Consider the following 20,048-nt stretch of genomic DNA (forward strand, 5'->3'; position numbering starts at 1 on the left):
ATGATCATATTGAGGTATTATGATTTTAATGAGATATAATTTATATACCACAAAATTCACCCTTTCAAAGAGTATAATTCAGTGGTTTCTTTTTAGTATATTCATATATTTGTACAACCATCACTACTATCTAATTCCAGAACATTTTCATCACCCCAAAAAGAACCCGTGCCCATCGGTCATTATTCTCCATCCTCCTCCCGTGCCCATCGGTCCTTATTCTCCATCCTCCTCCCGTGCCCTCAGTCCTTATTCTCCATCCTCCTCCCGTGCCCATCAGTCCTTATTCTCCATCCTCCTCCCGTGCCCATCAGTCCTTATTCTCCATCCTCCTCCCGTGCCCATCAGTCCTTATTCTCCATCCTCCTCCCGTGCCCATCGGTCTTTATTCTCCATCCTCCTCCCGTGCCCATCGGTCCTTATTCTCCATCCTCCTCCCGTGCCCATCGGTCCTTATTCTCCATCCTCCTCCCGTGCCCATCGGTCATTATTCTCCATCCTCCTCCATTTTCCTCTCAGCCACTGGTAGCCTCTAAACTGTCTCCATGAATTTGCCTCTTCTAGACATTTTATGGAAATGCAATCATACAATATGTGATCTTTTGTGTCTGGCTTCTTTCACTTACCATAATTTTTCAAGATTCATCCACGTTTCAGCATGTATCAGTACTTCATTCCTTTTTATGACCAAATAAAATTCCATTGTGTGGATATAGTACATTTTGTTTATTCATCCATTAGTTGATGGATATTTAAGTTGTTTCCACTTTTTGGCTATTAGGAATGAGGTTGCTACGAGCATTCATGTACAAGTTTTTGTGTGAACATATGTTTTCATTTGTCTCGGATATATACCTAGGAGTGGAAATGCTGAGTCACATGTCTAATTTTGGGGGGAATTGCCAAACTGTCTTCCAAAGCAGCTGCATGATTTTAAATTCCCACCAGCAGCCCATGAGGGTCCCAAATCCTCCTCATTCTCATCAACACTTTTATGATCTGTCTTTTTGATTACAGCCTTCCTAGCGTGTGAAATGGCATCTCACTGTGGTTTTGATTTACACCTCCCTGATGACTAACGATGCTGAGCATCTTTATCGGTCATCTGTAAATCTTTTTTTGAGAAATGTCTATTGAGATAATTTGCCCATTTTAAATTGGCTCACTTGTTTTTTTATTGCTGAGTTGGAAGAGTTCTTTTTACATTATCAAATACATGATTTGTAGATATTTTCACTCATTCCGTGGGGTGTCTTATTACTTTCTTGACAGTGCCCTTTGCAGCACAAAAGTTTTTAAGTTTGAAGAAGCATAATTTATCTCTTTGTTTCTTTTGTTTTTTGTACTTTTGGTGTCATTGCTAAGAAATTATTGTCTGATACAAGGTCACAAAGACTTATGCCTGTTCTAAGAATTTCATAGCTTTAGCTCTTAAATGTAGGTCTTTAATTCATTTTGAGTTAATTTTTGTATATAGTATGATGTAGGAGTTCAACTTCATTCTTTCGCAAGTGGATATCCAGTAGTCCCGGCACAGTTTATCGAAAAGATTATGCTTTCCTCATTGAGTTTTCTTAGGACCCTTTTTGAAAGACTATGTTTTAAAGATTTATCCATGTAGATACCTGTAGCTCTAATGTATTCATTTTACTACTATATAGTGTTCCAGCAAATACACATGTTATCATGTGTCCTCTTTCCTATTGATGTCCTTTCTCCTGTCTCCTTTTAATCAATCTCTCTCTCCCTACGCATCCCCTCTCTGCTGTTATAAACACAGCTGCTGTGCACATTCTAGTAACTCTCTTTGCCTTGAAACAGGGGCTATATCCACCAGTGGAACTGCTGTTTTTCAGCATCTTTGACGTGATCATATTTTACTAAATTGTTCTGTAAAGAGGCTCTTCCAGTGTACACTCTGTCCAGCAGTGCATGAGATCCTATTTCTCCATGTTCTTGCCAACCCTTGATAGTGTCAAACTCGTAAAGTTTTGCCAGTCTAATAGCATTAAATGGAAACTTCTGTTTTAATTTCTCTGATGACTAGTGAGAATGAGAACATTTTCATATGCTTTTTAGGGTTTCACTTTGAGAACTGCCTGTTCATATCTGTGGCTATTTTTATATTGGGTTGTTTATTTGTATTGATTTGTAGAAGTTATTTACATATTCTGGATCCTGTATAACAAATATTTTCTCCCATAAATGTGGCTTGACTTTTACATTTGTTGATAGTGTCTTGCAGGGGTCAGAACTTTTAAATTTTATTATAGTAAAATTTATGGATATTTTTATAATAGCTTATTGAAATATAATTCACATATCATAAAATTCATGCTTCCAAAGAGTACAGTTCAGTAGTTCTCGTACATTCAGAGTTGTGCAACCATCATCACTATCTACTAGATCTTTTATTTTATAGCTTGTACTTTTTATATCTTCTTCATTCTGAAGTTATAAAGATACAGTTTAAATTTTATTATAAAAGTTTTATGCTTTTCATATCTTAGGCATTTAAACCAGTTAGAATTTATTTTGGTAGAGATTTTTTAAAATATCTATTTATCAAAACCACTTATCCTATCAACCTTGCTTAGTAGTATGTCCTTTATTGATTTTTAATCCTCCTGCTATTAAACGCTATTTTCATATATGTTTGAATCTGCTGTGGGTGCTATATTCCATTTGTTTGTCTATATCTCGGCCGACACCGCATTGTTATAACTACTCTAGCTTTATAATAAGTCTACACATCTGATAGAGCAAATCTCAACAACCTTGTTCTTCTTCAGAAATGTTTGGGCCATTCTTGGTCACTTGCTCATCCATATTAATTACAGGATCAGTTTGTTAGGTTCTAGCAATCCTGTAGTGCTTTTCTTTTCTCTTCTTTTTAAAATTGGAATTACACAATTTACACATCTGAAATTTTGTATATTTCCTCAGATTTTCCATGTAGACAATTTTGTTGTCTGTAAATAAGAAGAACTTTTTCTAGTCATTATCCTTAATTTTCCTTTTAAATATTTTTATCTCATTGTGTTGGCTAGTGCCTTTAAAGCAGTGTTGAGCAGACGCAGTAATAAAGGTATATTATGTGTTTCCTGAGTTTAACGGGAAGGTTTCAAAGGCTCGCCATTTAAGTGAGTATGATGTTTGCTATAGGTTTTTGATAGGTCCTTAAAAAAAACCAAACAAACAGGGTAAGGATGATCTCTTCCATTACTGGCTTGCTGAGAGGTTTCAGCATCATTTTGTACTGAAATTTATCAAATCCTTTTTCTACATCTCTAAGATGATCACAAATGTCATCTCCTTAAATCTCTGCGGTCAACATGGAGATGCTCCACCGAGACACCCCTTCAAGGAAGGCCTTGGTATCCAGCTGCTGGCAGCCTCCAGTTGTCAGATCCTCAACAGTTTGCCTTGGCTCACCCGAGAGCAGGGCCCTTCTGGAGAGGCAACATCCAGTGACTGATGGAGACAGGTTATGAAGGCCTGGGCACCGTGGGCCACAGCTGGGCAACCCTGATAAACCACGGATGCTTCCATGCTTGCCTGGGCTTGGCAAGGCTTACACACAGCTCTCCTCCACCCTCTGCCGCATCCTGCTTGCTCCCTCCCTTCCACAGGTATTAACAACTAACAAATATCCCATACACCACACTCCATCTCAGTATCTGCTTTCAGAGGACCTAACCTGTGACAGTCTGTTTAAAGCAGACACTTTTAAATGTTAAAAAAGACCTTTGCATTCCTGAGAAAAACTCTCCTTAGTTTTATACATTTCTGGATTCAGTTTGCTAATATCTTAAAATTTTATTTATTTATTGGCCTCTATGTTCATTGTTAATGCATCCTTTGTATGTGCCACACGAACCAGCTGCCTGGTGGGAAGCCAGGTGCGGTCCACAATTGTGGACCTGTTCCTCCTCAAGAAGGTGTAGACCTCTGTTCTATAACCAGCGTTACAAGACGTTTTTGTTCTTTAGTTTTAATTTTGAGGCATCTCCAACTCTTCCAGACAATTTGACTTTGCTCTAAGGAGCAGCTGTCCAGCATACTTTCTGTTTAAGAGATTTTTAACTCCCGGGGCTGGGCCACTGATGGTGTCACCAGTGCCATCCATTTGGGAATCACCATCTTCCTAGTTCTACCTTATTCCAATCTGTGGCCAAGAGAGCTTCTTAGAGACCAAAGAGGAGCCTGACACACAAGAACACTTTGGAGCAGAGGCTCAGATCAGCTGTGCCTCTAATGAGCTTAAGGAACGAGAAAAACGAGCAACACAGAAAACACACATAACAAAATCATGGCATAGATAATGTTCTTAATAAGCACTAAGATGAGAAAAAATAAACGTAGCTATTGACATTTACTGGTCATTTTCCTCAGATGAGCTTTCCTTTCTTACCAGAAGGTGGCAGAGAGGGTGCAGTTTCAATTTTTTCCCCCCATTTTTAGAAGAAAAACATTTTTTTAAAGAGCAAGACAAATAACTCTTGCAATTTAGAACTTTTAACCTTTAGAAATATCGATTTTCAGGTTCTATTTTTAATATAGTTATTAGAAATATCATCTAAGAATGACTAGAGAAAATAACTGTTGAAATCTATCCCACATGGGTTAAATACAACATATTTGGCTATAACAAAGAACAATGAATCTCTCTAAAAGGTATGAAGAGATGAGCTCATTACAATTAGTGGAAAATATTTTAAGGGCAACTGGAAAATAAAAAGAAAATTTATACACTCCACTGATTTACAGAAATCATCTCAATTTGCAATATGGAAATGTAATTTCATAAAGCAGTATTCAGGTTTGTAAACGTTCTCACGCCCTCATCTATAAAATGAGGGACTGGATTAGATGATAACCAAAGTTCCTCCATCTATCGACATAGTATATTTCCTATTCTACAGATGACAGGAGGAAGGACACACGACTCACCTATGGTCATAGACCAGCTAGGGACTGAACTGTCTGCAAAACCCAAGTTTTCTGACCCTTCATCGACTTCAACATCTGTCTTTAAAAAGATGAATCTCCATAAAAGGTAAGTTAGCTATGGCTTCTGCCCTTACGGAAACACAGCATTTGCAGGTTTATTGAAAATGGCACATAACTCAAAATGAGGCAGGTTTGTTTTGAAAAGGAAAGAACTCTGGATGAGTTCCTGGGGTCTGGTGCCTAGAGGATGACAGCCAGGTAGAGAAGGACCCAATGGGACCATTCCCAGTAAGGGCCGAACATGGCGGGAGGGAGGGGGGAGAGGAACCCTCCCAACACTGAGCTTCATCAAGGCCCCACCGGTGCTCAGAACAGCGCAGGAGGGGCAGTCAGAGTCAGGGAGAGGTCGGAGACGGCCCACATGCTGACCGGGCCTGGCCGAGAGAATAAAACCCAGACTAGTTTAATAGTCTTTGCTGGAGGCTTCCCTCACAAAAACAGTTCCCGCTGAATCTACTCCCTGACTTACGATAGCAAATAATACACTAGCACCCTTTCAAGGGCTCATCCCTCTGAGAGCCTGATTTTAAACTCTTGTGGAAGTAAGAAATTTAGAAATAATGTTAAAAGTTGAGGTTTCTCTTAATAGAAGTCAGATCTATTTTGCAGAATCCTCTGCAGGTGTAGGGCTATAGAAACTCTAGACATTTGCGGCTTGGCAACTGCAAAGTTCCGTTCTGCTTTTCTCCTCGCGGAGGCCAGAGAATGCTGGCCCGTTCTGTAATGGTAGGTGAGTTTTGCCAGAAAACTCACATACTTGTGGGTGGAGCCATTTGGGAGGCTAGAAGGAGTTTTCAAAAGTCTGTGCAGGCCGAACAGCACAGGGACTTCCAAGGGGTGAAAAATAATACCTTGGGGGTTAGCAAATTTCCACTGTTTGTGGAGCCAAAGGTGCAGGTCTGGAAACACGGCAAGTAACTGGCCATCACAGGGGAGGGGAGCCTGAAGGCTGGATGAGCGTGTCCTGGGATGCTTTCCTTACACGTACCTTCACTGTGGTACCCAGAACAGCAGCAAGGCCTCCTCCCATTACCCTGGGCTCTCCGGATCACGGCCTGGGCCAGATCCATCTTCAGTGGCTACAACTACAGGTACCCATTCAGAACTTGGAAACCAGAGAAATACACTTCTCCAGAGTTAAATCGATGCACAGTAGATCACAAAGGTGCAAAGTCACCTCAAGAGAGCAGATCTTAATTCTGAGGAGTTACCAGGGCTCTCTGAGAAACTGGTCAAAGCTATTCACACAGCACCCCCTGGCCCCCATAAAATGTCCACGTGTGCAGCCTATAATGTTGATCTCAGTTTGGGAATTCACGGGGCCAGGTTAAGACTTCAGAATCCGTGGCTTCAGGAGGCAGAATGGCCCGAGATGAAGGCAAGGTCAGACTGAAAGTCTTATTGCTATTAAAGAAAGAATGATTCCGTCAGAAAGTAGCTTTATCTGCTGTTGTAAGCAGAGCAGAAAGAGCCACTGAGGCACAGTTCGGTGACGCTCACCCAAGGCCAGTCCAGGATAGAGAGAGTCTGGGCCAGGGGACCTAGCCATTGCACTCCCCGACCTGGCTCTGCCTAGTGCAGGCTTTGTCTAGCTGGAGGCACATCTAACAACTTCAGCAAATCCCCTCTCTCTGACTCCGTCCTCACCAAGCAGCCACCTGACCAGGAGTAGCCTCTTGCACAGATCTGCCCACAGGGACCAAGTGCTCTGCTCTTGCCAACATGAGCACGCCCGCACACAGGGCAGGTCCCGCACAGTCCTCAGTCTTCGCTGGAAAGGAATAAGCTGGCATTCTGTTTTACACATTGGTCTCATGAGCTGGTGTGAGCTCACCCTCAAGAGATAGAGCCACCGTCAGCGTGCTGGAAAATCAGATTCTTAAGCCTGCCAGGCTGAGGTCTACGATGCCAAGATGCCAGCTGGCATCTCCTGGCGACACGGGGCTGGCTTTGTGCCCTCCCACTGGAAATGACGAGACTTACCTTTTACAGGACACCGGATTGTCACGTTTGCCTCCAGGGCTGCCTCCACGATGCCTCCGACCACAGCGGACAGATGGCTGCTCTCGGGTCTGGTGACGTTTCTTTCAACAGCCAAGATGACGGGCGCCTCTTAATTCAAGGGAAGCAGGAAAGTCCGTTAGGTTCAGGCCTTTGCTTTTGGTAAACCACGCGGCATCTGAGAAACCTTGTCAAGCTCTCCGAGAGCAGGCAGAGCCCTGGCTCTCTCTTTACCCCTCGTGGGGCTCCCTGGGGACTCGTACACACACAGCCTGGAGGTGCTCAGAGGATGGATGGGCCGACAGATGGATGCAATCAAAGAGAGAGCTACAAGGATGCATCGTAACAACCACGTACAGACTAGGAGGACGTGTTGGTTTTATAACCAAAACTGAGGATAAAGTCCTCTTTGATAATTTGAAAAAGAAGCAAGTCAGAAGTTCACAAGAAGCAAAGAAGGCATGCCAGGGCAGGAACAACATCTTTGCAGGGCAGTCTTGGATGAGTTAAAGCAGGATGAAAACACACCAGGGCTTGGGACCCCCTGACTCCTTTTTTGGACAGAAAACTTGAAACAAACCTGCATACAACTTGCATGGAAAAAAATATTCATAAAAACAAGGTCACAAAGAATCAGGAACCCATTTAAGGAGTTTTATTTTCCCAGATTTTGAGAACCATGTACTTTTAACAGATTCCTTCAATAACTCACTCAGGAAATACACTCTGTGCCTGAGCTGACCAATGGGAAGACAGAGCTGGAAAACAGCCCCGCCTGGCCCCAAGTAGCTCATAAACTGGCGGGAGACAACATGACCATACAGGTGACGGGTATTGAGATAGAGAAAGGAGCTGGTCGCCCAGGGGTCTCTCAGTAGCATGTGAGGGTCGGGGAAGGCAACATCCCAAACAGGATGCCCACAGCGCATTCCTCTGCTGTGCAACTCCCTCCACGCTCAGTTTCCCTACTCCACAGTTAGCATGTGAGCTCCTGGAGGGAGAAGCCACATTTTTCTAACCTGTTTTATCAGCTAAACATAGTACATGAAAGAATAACGATATTTTAGCTAGCCGTTTGGTAACCATGAATTCTAGGGAAGAGAATTTAGGAACAATGATGCTTGGGTGACCCAGTGCTCCGCTCTCTCCTGGGATGCCTGGGGCCTGGAAAGCTGTCCCGAGACTGGAGAAGATAGGAACTCCTGGGCTGGGAGAGGACTGTAGCTGCCACAGCAGGTCCTCCGGCTCCAACTCTCCCAGGAATATGCATTGGTCTGGGAGGGACTTAAGGGAAACCTGGGAGCTGCCAGGGGGAATTCCATTCCTCCCAGGAATTCATCGGAATTGATGTTTTCTGCAAAGGAGCTGATGCTCACAAGCGGGAGCAACCCAGGAAGATCAAGGGACAGAAAGTCAAGGCCTGAAGGTCCTACACTGGGAACACAGCCGGGGGCGGGGGACTTAGAATTAAGCCAATCTAAGGATTGGTAGGTATGCCATTGGGAGGTGTATTTACCCCTTTAAGGGATAATTATTCTCTTCTGTTGGCTGGTGGCACTTTAAAAATGAAAAGTCTACCTTATCAACACTGCCAATTAAACCCTGCCTCATTAATTCTCGATTCTCAGGAAGCGAGCTCAACCTAGAGCAGCCGTTTTCCAAGGGTGGTCCTCAGGTCAACAGGACAACTTGGGCAGACGTTAAAACTGCAAATTCTTGGACCCCATGCCAAACCTGCTGAGTCACAATCTCTGGGAACGGGGTCTAGAAATCTGTGTTTTAACAAACTCCCCAGGTGATTGTGCTGCACACTAAAGTTTGAGAACTGCTGCTCTAGAGTTTAATGTTAAAAACAAAAACAAAACCGAAAACCAGGCATTGCCGGTTTCAACGACGGGCATTACCTGCATACAGCACGGAAGAGCTTTCCACATCAGAGCCGAGAGGATTAGCCACGGAGCATCCGTATACCCCTTCCTCTTCCTTCGTAGGCTTCTGTATCCGTATTTTTCCCATTCCATCCAAAATTATTCTGTAGAACAGTTAGAAAGAGGACGCATTCATGTAACACATTTATCTGCTCTGGGACCACAGTCAGTCCATCACAGAGAAAGAAGACCGCAAAATTATAGACTCAGGGCTCACAAGGATCCCAGAAGATGATCTTCTCAAGCACCCTGCCTCTGAGCAGAAAACTGCACAGACTGGAGAGTGGAGATCTTTCTTCTCGGCTTAAACTCGGAGAAATGGCAGAAATGGACTGTGCTTGGACATCTAGTCTTGCTAGCACACTGTGCAAGAGAGTAGCCCTTTGTGGATGGACTCACTGCTTAATCTACCACATTAAAAAAAAAAGACGAACTAGCAAACTTTAGTTTGCTGGATTTTAAACCCTCATTTTCTGCCCAAATCCTTCCTGACAAACTGCAGGTGTGATTTTTCACTTGGGCTTTTCACACTGGCAGTAACTGGGCCTTTTGTGAACGCTGCCCGGAGATGGCCGTTGCCTCACCGTCGCTGGATGCAGAAGTCGGTGGAGGTAACAGCGCTGAGGCTGCATTGTGCATATGGGATTCTGGCTATGCTGTTAAGAATCTGGGCTAAACCTGTATGAGTTCCTGACGGTTTCCCAATTATCGATATTCATAAACAGCTGCATGTAAATACCAGTTCAAGAACCAGAGCTGGTCAGATGTATCCTGAACAGATGAGATTAGTCACGGAAATGAGAAACACTGCTTGTTCTGCTTTTATTTTAATTTTTTCTTAATGATTTGACACTGCTTCTAGACTGTCTGGATCAGTGGTCCCTATATTATGTTTTTCGCTGGCCCCCTCCCACTTTATAGATCTTAGCATCTGTAAAGTGGACCGCTCTGATCGATAAATACTATATGTATGCTTCTTCATGAATTGAGCTGGGCCACTTCTTCATTTCCTGTCACTTCACGTTGCTCCCCCTATGCTGCAGCCATAATGAACTTCTAACAGTTTCCAGAACATTCCATGATCTTTCATCACCCTTAGCTTTGCATATGTTGTTCACTTTATTTGCAATGTCCTTCCCCCTCTTCTGGCAAACTCCAAGTTACTGAGTTCTGGATCAAAAGTAATTCCCCTGTGAAACTTTCCCCAACACTTGTAGAGTTATCTTCTGCCAGCTCTGGGCTCCTTCTGCTCTGGGTCATATGTTTATTTGATGAAATATCTATTTCTTCCTGCTAGATTGTGATCTTTTCAAGAGCAGGGACCAAATCTTATCCGCAGCTGTGCATTCTCTGCTTACTTAGCACAGCCACTTTTCTAGAGCAAAGTTGTCAAAAACCTTTGATGACTAAACGCGTGAATGATCAGAACAGAAGAGAATAATGGCGCAGAGTAAATAACACTGGGAGGATGGAAGCCCCATGCAAAACACACACATGAACTATGCAAAAGAGGGGGGAAATCAAAACAGCGGAATAGCCCAGAACAAAAACAGGAGTATGGCAGAGCCAGCTGTCAGTAGGGCTGGACTTTTCATGAAGGAATGGTCAATTCAGAACAAAAGTATAACTATAACTACACTTGCAAAATAAATAGACTAAAATATTTCCTTAAGCTATCTCACATATATGTCTGCATGACTTAGGCGTCCTCAAACGATTCCTTGTTTTGTCCTATTTATCAGCACGGTGAGAAATCACTGAGGCTGGAAATGGTTGAGCACATGTGAAACTTATGGCCGGTGGAGCCACCCAGGAATCCAGTCCCTCAGCTGGAGAACCAGCAGGGAGCGTTCTGAGGGCTGTGACCTTGGCCTCTGCTGCGCAATCTTACTCTTAACTTGAAGTAACAAGAAAGCTGTTCTTTCCAGAGGCATCCTCTCCAGTGAATCCACCCACGGCTTTCCCTCCCTGGCTGAGATTTCTTACTCAGGGGGCACCCAGACGCTCTGCACGCCTACGCAGCTTCCTCTCATTGGACAGAAGCTCTCAGAAACACAACTCCATTTCTGAATTACCTCTACTGAACATGTTGCAAGATTCAGAAACATGTATCTAAAGGTGAGAACCTCTCTTACATAAGGGAAATTAAACATAAACTGAACAAACTAATTATGTAGGTTTGAGGAAAAAAAAATGGAAATAACAATGAATCTTACTCTTTTATTCTCTTAAAAAATTAAAAACAAAAACTTTTTTTTTTTGTTTTTGCTGAGGAGGATTGTTGCTGGAATCTTCCTCTTTTTGTTTGAGAAAGATTGTCCCTGAGCTAACATCTGTGCCAATCTCCCTCTATTTTGTATGCGGGACACTGCCATAGCATGGCTTGACGAGCAGTGCTAGGTCCACACCTGGGATCCAGAACCCATGGACCCCTGGCCACGCAAGCAGGGGGCGCAAACTTAACCACTATGCCACTGGGCTGGCCTCTAAAAACAAAAACTTTTAATAGCCATGTGGAATTGCTTCAACATCAAGTGGTTGAGCCTCAAAGCATGCAGAAACACGTTTGGGTAGGATGCACCATGTCAAAACCTCTTCTTTATATGACCTCCAGGAGTCTCAGCCTCAGAAACTCAGGCTAATTCCATTTGACCAAGTCAAAGTATTGAAAACCAGCTCCCTTCCACAAACGTGTGCTTAAACTGACCGAGCTCTCCCACATGCCCGTAGCACTTACATGGCCAGAGGTCAAGCAATCACTTCACATTTCTCAGCCTCTGTTTCCTTACAATTTATAAAGTGAGATCCTTGAGTGGGCCTCAAAGTGTGGCTCATGGACCCCCCAGGGGCCATGAAGTCAAAACTAAGGCATTCTTTGCCCTTATCCCTGTGTTCACGTTGGCGCTGACAGTAAGAGCAGCCGTGGGAGAATGGCTGGCATCTCAGCAGGAACCGGGGCAGCGGCAGCAAAGTGGACCAGCAGTCACTGTTCTTGACCACCACACGTTCACAGGCAAAGCAAAAAATGCTGGTTTCCCTTAATGAAGCAGTAAAACTAACTAATTTCACTAAATCTCGACTCCTGAGAACATAGGCTTTTAATATTCTGTATGACAAACAGGAAGCTCACGCACGGCCCTCTGCCGTGTGCCACGGTACTTTGGCACGGTTGTTTGAATTGCCGGCTCAACTAGCTGCTTGTTTCATCTTTACTTGAAAGAATGACTGACAGATAAACTATGATTATTGGACTTGGGTATTTCACAGATATTTCTTTAAATGAACAAAGATGAGCTGGTCAATTCAAGGAAAACAACGGACAGTATTTGTTGCCAATGATGAAATTTGAGCTTTCGAGTGAAAATTAGAGTTTTGGAAAAATTAGCGTTCTCCCTTGTGAGCTTGACAAGTTCCTAAAGCTCAAAGACCTTTCTGATGGGAGGGGTAGGGATAGTAAAGAATGTGCGTGTTTTTTATATTATATAATGAACTGTGTCAATATTTGGAAGATCTGTATAATTCAATGAACCAATATTTTCCAAGTGACCAAGATGTGATGTTATATAATCTTGTGTAGGTCAAAGGTCCACTCAAAGTGTGAGATAAACCAAGAGATTTCATTGTAACAGAATATCAAAATTTCATTAATACGGTTTTAGACTCCACATTCCAACTAAGCTTTAAGAAACTACTTCTTGTCCAGTTTAGTTTAATATTAAAGAGCAATAGCCACAATTATCTGAAAAGGCTATTAAAATAGTTCTTCTTTTTCAAACTAACATATTCATGAGGCCAGATTTTCTCTATAAACTTCAACTGAAACAACATATCATGACAGATTGAATGTAGAAGCATTTATGAGACTCTAGCTATATTTTATTAAGCCAGACATTAAAGAGATTTGCAAAGATGTAAAACGATGCCATTGTTATCAGTAATTTATTTTAAAATATTGCTTTTCAAAAATTTTTATTTATGTGAACATGTAATGAACTTATTACTGTTATTTCTAAATGGATTAATGAACAGATATTTTAATGTTTCTTGGTTTTAACTTCTACTATGGTGAGCATCAACAGATGTAACTCACATTAACAAAAGCTCTTTGGGCTCCTCGATCATTTGTTACGTTTAAATGGGTCTCAAGACCAAAAGATTTGAGAACTGCGAAGCTAGTTGATCTGGAAGGTTTATTCCACTTCTAAAACTTCATTACCCTCTTGTGTTCAGAGTTCCAGGGCAAAAAAATAAAGTTATATTTGTTCTACCTTTTCATTCTAAGACATAGCCTAACAATCTATTATAAAAAATTGACTCTTACCTAGATTTCTTCTGACACATCACATATTAGGCTCAATGCACAAAAGACCTGATAAAAATAAAACTTGCATTTTTACACTACCTTATGGTCTGCAAAACCATTTAACATCTGCTGTTTTGTTTGTGTCTCTTAACAATGCCTAGAGGCAGCCAAGGTGCAGCTCGAGTTCTTAAATGCAAATTTTGAAAAAGCAAAATGTCTACAGTCCTATGTGTAGAGACAGCAAGATCTGGAGACAGCGGAGAATGCAAAAGTGAATTAATATTTCCGTCATTCCCTGTTGTTTATGTAAAATGAATGAAATGTGATGTTTTTGCACTGACATAGAGATCACAATAAAATAATATATGACAATATTGTGTTTTGAACATCTCAAAAAACTTTGATCCTTATTATCTTACTTTTGGATTTAATGACGTAAAAAATTGCATGATACAGAAAATTACTTCAGCTCCCCAATCTTTCTACCAACGCTGTTATATCTGTGATAGTCAAACATCACTGGCAGTGTTCAAGAGGTAGGGTCCCTGGTTCTGACCGGCCATGAATTAGTCATGGGATTCTATTTCTCAATGACCTCACTAGAAAATTATTAGCCCCTGACCTGCCAGACTCCCAGGGCTGATGTGAGCTCAGATGAGAGAGCACATCTCCTAGATGTGGAAGGCACCGTAAATTCTGATGGGCAGGTCCTACATAATGTAGGGTTACGGCAAGTGTGCCTACTTCCTTAACGGCCTTATATTGATTTTATTTTTCAATGTCAAGTGCTCTGCAAAGAGAGAGTCTATACATGCTTAAACTCAGTCTTACTGTATCCAGTGTCGTGTCACACCTACACGGCAGTGAATGGATGGGATGGTTTAATTTTTCAAATTCCAATGCATATGTGAAAAACACATCCTGACATTTTCAAGTTTCTTCCCTAAAGAATCTTGTTGGAAACACATTCTTAGGAGAAGGAATTCGAAAATTTTTTCAAGAAAACTGGAATAACCATTAAGAAAGTATCACAAAGTGAACACTGTAGTCTTATTTTACTTACTTTTCCGAGGGTTGTAACAACGCTCCATCCTTGGTCCAGGTATATGTGGCCTCACTGGGGGTAAGAAGCTCACACAGTATATTCACGACCTCGGTCCTTTTCGTAATGTACACTGTGTTTCCAATCCTTGAATTTACTGTTTTATTAAAGGAAATCGAGGTGGGTTGGCTTTGCCTCACGAGAATGGGGCCCTTTGGCTTGAAAGTCAGCTTGCCTGAGTTTCTCGCATTTGAGCTTTGGGGCACACTTCCTGTTTCCCCCCTTAGCTGAGCTGCAGGGAGCTCCTCTTCCCGGATGCCCCTCCACTGCGTGTGTGCCAGCTGCATCTTGGCTAACTCGGCCACCAGCTGGTAGATCACCTGGGACGCCAGGTCGTCACTAACCTCCCCGGTTTCCATGAGCTGACTCATGTTTCTGATCAGTTCATCAAACTGGGCCACGTCCACACTGTACGCTCCTTGCTTGACAGCGGCTTCGAACTGCTTATTCTTAAGCTCCCAGGAGTTGGTGTTTCCTGCAGAGCTGCTGCAGGGGCCCAGCAGAGCTCTCAAGAAAGGCTGCTTATTCACTTGCCCGTCGTCCAGATAAAGCTCATTTTTGGTACTCCACATTTGCCTCATTTTATGCCATGCAGCTCCCCAACTATTGGCCTCATTGTGGTCCATCCCAGGACGTTCCCCCAGGTGCTCCCTGAGGGCTGGGGGTGCAATGAGCCGGTTGTCGGTGCCGATGAGCTTGAGGACAACTGTCTCTTGTGCAGAGCCCGCGATGCACCGGTACATGCCGATGTCCGGGGCCGCGAGACTGTGGATTTTTAGCGAGCCTGACTTGGTGATGCCGAGGCCCTTGGAGTTCTGCAGACAACGACCATCCTTCTCCCACTGGATCAGAGATTTCTGGAATCGTCGCACTGGGCACTTAATAATCACGGAGGTGTTGGGCAGCAAATAGGCTCGGCTGCCGACGGTCAGGTTAATGCGCTTCTCTTCCCGCGTCTGAATGTAGACCCTCTGGACCCCGAGGATTCGAGGACCCTGCTCACCAAGCTTCAGCTTCGTCCCTGGTCTCATTTCTGCAGGAAAAGGAGAAAGAAAAGAAACGCGGGCAAATACCTCAATGATAAAAAATTTTTGACAGTAATATTCCAAGGCCGATACAAGTCAACAAATTTATGTTTTTTCCTCCCTCAAAACATTTGAGAATTAAAATACGAATAACGGTGCACATCCATAGATGGGGGTACATTTCACAACTATCTAGTAGTTTAAAAGCAGCAAACAATGCAGGTTTGACTGACTTGCATGAAAACACGCAAATTACTTTACAAAGCCCTGGTTTGGGGAGGCAGGAGGTTAAAGGATTAATGTTTCCATGTTGGGCCTCCACCGTCTGGCAGGGAGGCCCTTGGAAGCTAGTATGACTTGGCCATGGGTACCCCAAACCCGAGGGAGGAAGCGAGAGTGAGGACGTGAGTGAGTGCATTTGAAGGATCTGAATCAGAGGGTGCGGTTGGCCAGCTGCAGCCAACAGCCCAAGCAGGTCAGCTAAACTAGCCTGGGGCCCTGAAGAAGCGAGTGATGGAAGAAGAAAAGGTAGGACAGGCACTTTGAAGCCAGACGGATCTGAGTCTGAATCTTAGCTCCGCCTCTTGGACAAGCTGTTTCACCTCTCTGGGCCTCAGATTTCTCACCTATAAAATGTGGGTAAGGCCGGTACCTGCCTCAGAGGAATATGAAAGTCAGGCTGGATCCCTGATATCAGGTGCACAGCACAGGAGCAGGCACATAAGAAGCTCCCATGTAGGATGGTTGTCAGCTGACAGGTGCAGCCAGCCAGGACCAGGGCAATCAGAGACGGGGCTGGCTCTAACTTATTCCTGGGCATCAGCTCCCATTAACGGGCTAGGGCTGAAGACGGTGCTCCTCAGGTCCTGTCCCAGAGAGAAGCAGTTCTCTCCCTGGTTCACCTGTGAGAAGGCCTCTCCATGTTCTGGGGTGATTCTGAAATGAGGTGGGGCGTGACGTGGGTGGGAGTCTGGTTCCTCTTTGAAGATGTACTTAGGTCTACACCCTAGATTGATCGAATGGGCAGAGATGGTATTCAAAACACAGTGCACATGGCCAACCAGACGTGGGCATGATCAACCAGAACACACACTGGCTGTGGCCCTGGAGCAGGGCCCTGCTGTAACACGGCTGCTCCAAACGTCCCCCCGTAGTTGTTAGATTATGGGGAGGTCGGACGGCTCCTGGTAGAGGGGCCCAAGCAGCTGGGAGACAGTCTTGGGGTTCAGGCAGAGGCAATTTACTAACCACTTGGGAAGTATTTCCGTATTGTAACAACCAGTATGGACATACCGGTGTGTAGGGGCTCAAAATCAACTCTAAAGCAGTCCTTCTCAAACTCTGCTATGCATCAGAAACACCTGTTATCATTATGAGTTTTTAATCTCAATGCCCTGGGTGACATCCTCAGAAATTCTGATTTATGGGGTGCAGCCCGGGCATCAGAATTTTTACAAGCTCCCAGGCGACTGAAATGCGGGAACCACCGCCCCAGTGCGTACCACTGGATGAAACCAAAGCAGCAGAGAAAGGGGTCCCCAACTCAGCGTCTCTTTACTCAAAGACGATTTGACGGGATGCTGCTGGTCAAGGGGGAAGGGGAAGGAAGCAACAGGATCTGTGTTTTCCGTGCGAACCCTGCCAGAATCTTTACAACACGCAGTGTCCTCTCTAAGAAGATCGTAGGGGGATTTCTTTCTGGTCTTGGCATCAGGAATCATTACACTTTACTCTGAGTGATTAGTTCATTTCCTAGCTAATGATCACTGAACTGTGTAATCCACCAGGTTGACTTTTTCGAGATACCTGTTATGTTGGCAAGTGGAGAGCCAAATTAGTGCCCAGACGTGGCAGGAGTGCAAAATTCAAGACAGAATCATGCATTAGCCTTGTTTGTTTTCCTTTTTTATTCCTCACCTGCTTCCACTTTTACTTATCTGGTTGCATTTTATGAATACTTATAAGTGGCTTATTGTTGTCACAAGGCAGACATACGTATCTGTATACATAAGAATACATATACATGACATCTACAGATAAGTATATTTATCTATATATATATCTCTTACTATTACTATTTAAAAGGATCCAGTTTGACACCCTGTCTGGTCATTGGTCCCTGGGTGGTGGATAATGGGAAAGATGGATGTGCACATGGATGGCTTTGAAACTCATCTTCCAAATCAGAATACAAATTGGGTCAAAGTTAGATTTTTGAATTTGCCCAACTGAGGAATGCGTGGAGACAGACCACTGCAGGGTAGGCCTGGCTGCTAAGAAGGAGGTCGTAGCTTGGATGTTTCTGCTCTTACCGGGATGGTGCACAGGCCCACGTGGAGAGTGAGGCACACTCATCTAGCTGGATGGCTCAGGCTAGGAATGATCTGAGGCTGGTATAAGCCCACACAGCATGATGCCCTGCAAGCAACCCTGGAGATGGGTCCTAATAATCTCCAGGTCCACTGGTAGCTAGCTGTCCCTCAGCTGAGCCTGGGGCTTCCAGTAGATGGGACCCTGACTCCTTCCAGGGCAGGCTGGGAATTATGCAGGAGGGAGGCAAGGTTCAAGCTTGGTGAAGGAGCTGCCCAAGTGGCTGAGTGAGCCCACGAGAAGCCCAGCTGCCCTCTGACCGCAGGCCCGTTTGTTGCAGGTGGGCCCTGTGGCCCCGGCTGGCTCCATTCGCAACCCCGCCTTAGCAACTGCTCACGCTGGGTCAGTGCAGCTCAGTTAGCAGGTGCGCCTCGGGAGTGATCCGGGATTCAGGCTCTGCCAGGCTGCTGGGTGCCACAGCTCAAGCCAGCTCCTCTCTTGGGACTCCTGTGCATTCCTTCAGGGCAGTGCCTGGAGCATGGCATCACTGGACACAGTTCTTGGGCAAGAAACTGGTCTGGTTTGGGGTGACTGCCTCCTCCTGCATCTGGATATGACGCCAAATTTGGCCCCAACATGGGCCAAATCAATTAGGCACAGGGGTCATCCACTCTGCAGAGAGTGGCCAGGTGCTTATGCCTTCCTCCTTGAGGGGCTGTGGGGCTGTGCACGGGGCCGCCCCATCCCTCCACCTCTCCCACTGTGCTGCATGTAAGAAATGCCCCATGTTTGGCTTTTCTAGAAAATAAAAAGATATTTCTTCTGGATGTTCTCCTTCTGGGCCTCTGTGCCAGTCTGCCATACCCAATAAAGGCCAGCTCTCGGTGCCCGAGGCTGTTTGCAGCACTTGTCTTGGCTCCTTGCTTGCTCGTGTCCTGCGTTAACTCCAGTCATTACCCCTGCCATGACTCTAAGTCTTGACGCCACGCCAGGTTTCTGCCCCAAGCCATCTGGGCTGGATATTTACACTTGGTCTCGCCAGCATTTGACTCTTGCCACTCCCAAACGGGCTTTGGCCCGGGACACAGCCTCTAAGCCTTCCTATTCCCCCAGTCCCCTCAGAATGCTGCCCTGGATGTGGCTGCTCAGCCGGCGCCGGTTCCATTCCTTCCACTAGCGCTGAAGATCTGACAGGCTCATCTGGAACTTGGTCAAGAACCCGGGCAGTTTGTCTGGATTCTCTTCTGGCTTCTCCAAGGATAGGAACACAGGGAGCTGAGAGGAGGCTGTCAGGGATGCTGTGGGACTTGCTAAATGAGCTCTGAAGGCCCCTGAGATGCCAAGGAAGACTGACAACCAGCCTGAAAGAAGGGCTTCCAGTTACTTGCTTCTAATGCACTTTTCAACCAAATGCAGCCCGGCTTCCGCTCGTAGCACCCCACTAAAAACTCTCTGGAAAAGGTCACCAATGGCTCCTTAGTGACAAATTCAATGACCTCCCTGCAGTATTCTTACTTGACCCATGGAGGACATCTGGCACCCTTCGTCACTCACTTCATGAACAGGTCTCTCCTAAGTTTTTCTAACCCTTCTCCTGGTCCTTTTTGACTAAGTTCTTGGCCAGTACCCTATGAGCCATTGCTACCCCTCAGGTGTCAGTGCTTGGCCACTTTCTCTCTTTCTCTCCTTCTTGTTCTAAACTTGTCCTTGGATGATCTTGTAGTTTTAACTAACAACTCAAGATTGATGTCGCCCAAGGTTATCTGTCTAGCCCAGACCTCTCTCTGGAGCTCCAGACCTAATGGGCCACCGCTTACTAGAAATCTCTTCCTGGTACCTCAAGTTTAAAATATTATAATCTAAACACATTATCTCTGCCCCTCCCCACCCCATCCAAATTATCCTCCTCTTCCTATTTGTCTAAGTTAATGGCATCACGTCCCACCAGTTTCCTCAAGCCAGAAACCAGAGTGATCCTCTCAATTCCTCCCCATCCAGTGGTCTGCTTGCCCTACTCTCACTGACTCGCAGGTCAGTGAGAGTGTTAGTATCTATTCCCAACTCTGCATTCAATGATGTCACATGGGTAGCCAGAAATTGACCACGATGGGAGTATTTACATCACAGAAATCAACAAAGGTAACAAATGACAGCTACTCTGTCTCCTCACCACCCCCTTTACCCACATACAAGATAGACAAAGATTGGCAACAGCTGTTAGCTCAGGGTCAATCTTCTTCAGCAAAAAAAAGAAAGAAAGAAAGAAAAAGAAAAATGAAGCACATCTTAAAAAAAAAAAAAACTTTACAAGCACACCACTGTCCCTGCCCTTCAGCTCTCAACTCTAGTCAGGCATCAGGTCCTTA

At 44.5% G+C, this 20,048-nt stretch overlaps 1 protein-coding gene across 5 annotated transcripts in view; it reads right to left on the reverse strand.

Annotated features, from left to right (window-relative positions):
- The window catches only part of ADAMTSL3 (ADAMTS like 3), a 327,141-nt gene that overhangs the window by 45,533 nt on the left and 261,560 nt on the right, over positions 1-20,048 (reverse strand). For all 5 annotated transcript variants that reach the window (XR_011525377.1, XM_070569997.1, XM_070569993.1 and 2 more), the window contains exons 21-23: positions 14,309-15,380; positions 8,919-9,046; positions 6,997-7,125 (exon numbers count right to left, since the gene is read on the reverse strand). Coding sequence is in view for 4 of the 5 variants with exons in the window: in XM_070569997.1 (XP_070426098.1) it covers positions 6,997-7,125; positions 8,919-9,046; positions 14,309-15,380 (1,329 nt within the window). In the remaining variant the exon portion in view is untranslated. The remainder of the gene's footprint in view (positions 1-6,996; positions 7,126-8,918; positions 9,047-14,308; positions 15,381-20,048) is intronic.

This window comes from Equus przewalskii, chromosome 1 (genome assembly GCF_037783145.1).
Source record: "Equus przewalskii isolate Varuska chromosome 1, EquPr2, whole genome shotgun sequence".
Classification (NCBI taxonomy): Eukaryota; Metazoa; Chordata; class Mammalia; order Perissodactyla; family Equidae; genus Equus; species Equus przewalskii.